This window comes from Echinops telfairi, unplaced genomic scaffold (genome assembly GCF_000313985.2).
Source record: "Echinops telfairi isolate 266 unplaced genomic scaffold, ASM31398v2 ScPeMD7_2;HRSCAF=8, whole genome shotgun sequence".
Lineage (NCBI taxonomy): Eukaryota > Metazoa > Chordata > Mammalia > Afrosoricida > Tenrecidae > Echinops > Echinops telfairi.
This window is the reverse complement of record NW_022103898.1, coordinates 14402585-14405700: the sequence shown is the minus strand read 5'-3', so window position 1 is coordinate 14405700 and position 3116 is coordinate 14402585. Positions and strand designations below refer to the sequence as shown.

Genomic DNA, 3116 nt, shown 5'->3' with positions numbered 1-3116 from the left:
CCCACCAAACAGGGGACCCCTCACCCCACCGCGGCTGGACCGGGCAAGGGACACCATGCCAACAGGACAGGCAGCTGGCTTCAGGCCACAGGCTATGCCCTCGGGTCAGGGCACCAGTTAAAAAGGGCACCTGCCATTGGGTAACTGTGCCCCCAGTCTTGTTGGTATGACATGACATCTTCAGAGCTGGCAGCAGGGCTTCAGTTCTTGGGGAATCAGAAATGCCCGTGTGTGTCCCTGACTGCGCTGCCTCCCTGGGGGGCCTTCGAGTTTGACCCTCCGGGAGTTTATCCTGCCCAACTGGGCGGGGTCCTCCTGGCCTGGCTCATCACCTGATCCACTCCAGCCCAACTCCGTTTCTTTCCCGGTCTGTCCTTATCTGTTTCATTCACTCAGACGCGCCCCGGCCCGCGGCAGACCGCAGCACCAGCTAAGTGCACACGGTTTCCACCGGGCTCTGGGCTCCTCTGCACAGGGAGGAGGGACGCCGAGACCGCCCAGTGTGTACTGAGGGGGGCGCGGGGGGCGCCAGCCTCACCTGCAGTTTCCGCAGCTGCTTGATGGCTTCATCTCGGTTCTTGTTGGCCGAGTCGATGTGGGCCTCCAGGTCCTTGAGGTCCAGCTCCAGCTTCTTGCGCGCGGCCATGGCCATCGAGCGCTGCTTCCGCTCGTCCTCCAGCTCGGCCTCCATCTCGCGCACCTGCGGGGGACGGCTAGCCTCTCAGCACGTGGGACTCCGCAGAGAGCTGGGACCCACCCAGAGAGGCCGCCCTCGAAGGAGCGACAGAGCCATGGGGGGAAAGGGTGCCCGGAAGCGCTGGTGGCAGCAGGAGAAGAGTGAGCGCCCACCTGTCGGACCAGCTGCTTCTTCTTCTCCTCGCTCTGCTCGTCGCGGCCCTGCAGGTCCCGCTCGAACTGGGCCTTCATGGCCTGCAGGTTCACCTCCAGCCGCAGCTTGGCGTCCTCTGTGGCCTGCAGCTCGTCCTCCAGCTCCTCCAGCTGCGTCTTCATCTCCTCCACCTGCTGCTCCAGGGCCCGCTTGGACTTCTCCAGCTCATGGACCTGCCACGGGAGCCCGGTCAGAGCCCAGTCCCTGCTGGCCACGTCTACCCTCGCCCTGGGACAAGCTGCTCAGGGGAGCCCAGTCAGGGCACGCAGCCCACAGGGACCCGAGAGCCCCCTCTGCACAACCTCCCTGGCGGCCCCGGGCCTCCCAGCGGGCAGGGTGGGCACGCACGCTCTTGCCAACGTCGTCCTTGGAGCTCACGAGGTCCTCCATCTCCGTGCGGAACTGCTTGTTGAGCCGCTCCAGCTCCGCCTTCGCCTCCATGGCCTCCTCCAGGGCGCGGGCCAGCGACAGCGCCTTGGTCTCCTTCTCCCGGGCCTCCGCCTCGGCCCGGTCACGCTCCTCGGCGTACTTGGCCGAGATGGTCTTCTCCTCGGCCAGGAGCTGGGAAATGGACCAAAGCAGCTTATGGACTGAATGGCGTTCCCTGCGGCCCCTGCAAGATCCAGGACAACACCCCAACCCTGTGCCTGGGGTGTGATCTTGTCTGGAAATGAGGTTTGTCCTGTGTGCTCATGAGGCCTAAGTAGTATAAGGTAGATTAAGCCCCATCTCTCCTGAATCATTACAAGACAGAAGAGATAGAGACACACCACAGGGGGCAGGCCCACTCCTGTCCCCCCTCCCCCCTAGCCAAGGTACACTTAGAGAACAGCTGCTGGCAGCTGGCACTGACAAGGCAGGGCCTCCCCTGCTAGAACCACAAGCTGGGTTCAAACCAGCGGCCTCCTGAACGCACCAAACCAAGTTCTGATCCCCAAAGCCACAAGGTCAGCAGCTGGAAGCCACCAGCTGCTCTGTCTGCTCTCCTAGATTTTACCGTCACTGCTACGCGTCCTGTGGGTCACTATGGATCAGAACGGCGGAACAGCAGTGGGTCTCTTTGGAGAGAAAGCCACCCACTAGCAGTATCAATCTCATATCACGGCTGTGCTGGCTCACTGAGACAGACACCTGCCAGACAGTGCACAGCAGCGTTCTTAGGAAGAGCTAAGCCTGCTGACCACGGGCGGCACAAAGCCCGCCAGTCCCTGTTCCCCCAGGATGAGGACACACGGATTCTAGGACCGAGGGCAGAGGGTACCACAGAGATGCTCAAAGCTGCTGTCAGGGGGAGAGCAGGGGCGGTGCCTGATGGCCCATGCTGGTCCCCCAAATGGCACATGTTATCAGGAGCTAAAGAACCCTGATGGTACGGTCGGGATGCATCAGGCCATTAACTGCAAGGTCAGCCTACATGACCCCCCGCACCCGGCCCACCCGAAGGCTTCCTCGCTGCACTGTCCAGGTGCCTGTGCGCTGGACTGCACCCCCCAAGGAGGCCAGGTCCCAGGGGCCCAGGCCACCACGCACCTGGTCAAACTTCTTCTGCTTCTTCTCCAGGTTGGACACGCTCTGCCGCTGGTGGTCCAGGTCCACCAGCAGGTCGTCCAGTTCCTGCTGCAGCCGCGTCTTGGTCTTCTCCAGCTTGTCGTAGGCCGCGCCCTTCTCCTCGAAGCGCTGGCTCAGGCCCTCCAGGTCCTTCTGCAGCTTCCTCTTGGCCTCCTCCGAGGTCTCCAGACACCCCACGCCGTCCTCCATCCTCTTCCTCATATCGGTCACCTGGGCAGGAGCAGGAGGGGGCAGACACCCTGGATGGCACCTGGTCCGGTGATGGACCCATCTCTGGGAGCTGGCCTGCCTACTCCTGACGCGGGACACCAGGTGCCAACCCAAGCTCTCCCCTTTGGCTGGGAACAGCAAGCACACGGTTTCTGCAGAGGGGCATCTGCCTTGAGTGTGGACCTGCCCTGCCTAGCAGTGGGTGGGGATAGGGGTGCGGGCAGCCTCGGAAGGCTTCAGCCTCCTCCGTCCCAGGCCCCTCATTGCAGACTGAAGCCCAAAGGGGCTTGTCGGCAGGAGGTGGCCAGGAGGCATTTGTCCCAAAGCCCTTCTTGTACCTGGAGATACCTTTACCCCGCCGTGGGCACGCTGGCTGCTCTGCGCCAGGCTGTGAGCCCAGCCTGCGCAGTCGGCCCTCTTTAGTCCAAAGTTAGGAACGTGGACGCTA

The 3116-nt window shown here is 63.0% G+C and overlaps 1 protein-coding gene across 1 annotated transcript in view; it reads right to left on the bottom strand.

Moving 5' to 3' along the window:
- Positions 1-3116, bottom strand: part of MYH9 (myosin heavy chain 9) — a 59256-nt gene that overhangs the window by 5217 nt on the left and 50923 nt on the right. Inside the window, exons 30-33 of the mRNA XM_004700719.2 lie at positions 2420-2668; positions 1238-1450; positions 850-1062; positions 539-700 (exon numbers count right to left, since the gene is read on the bottom strand). Of these exons, the coding sequence (XP_004700776.1) occupies positions 539-700; positions 850-1062; positions 1238-1450; positions 2420-2668 (837 nt within the window). The remainder of the gene's footprint in view (positions 1-538; positions 701-849; positions 1063-1237; positions 1451-2419; positions 2669-3116) is intronic.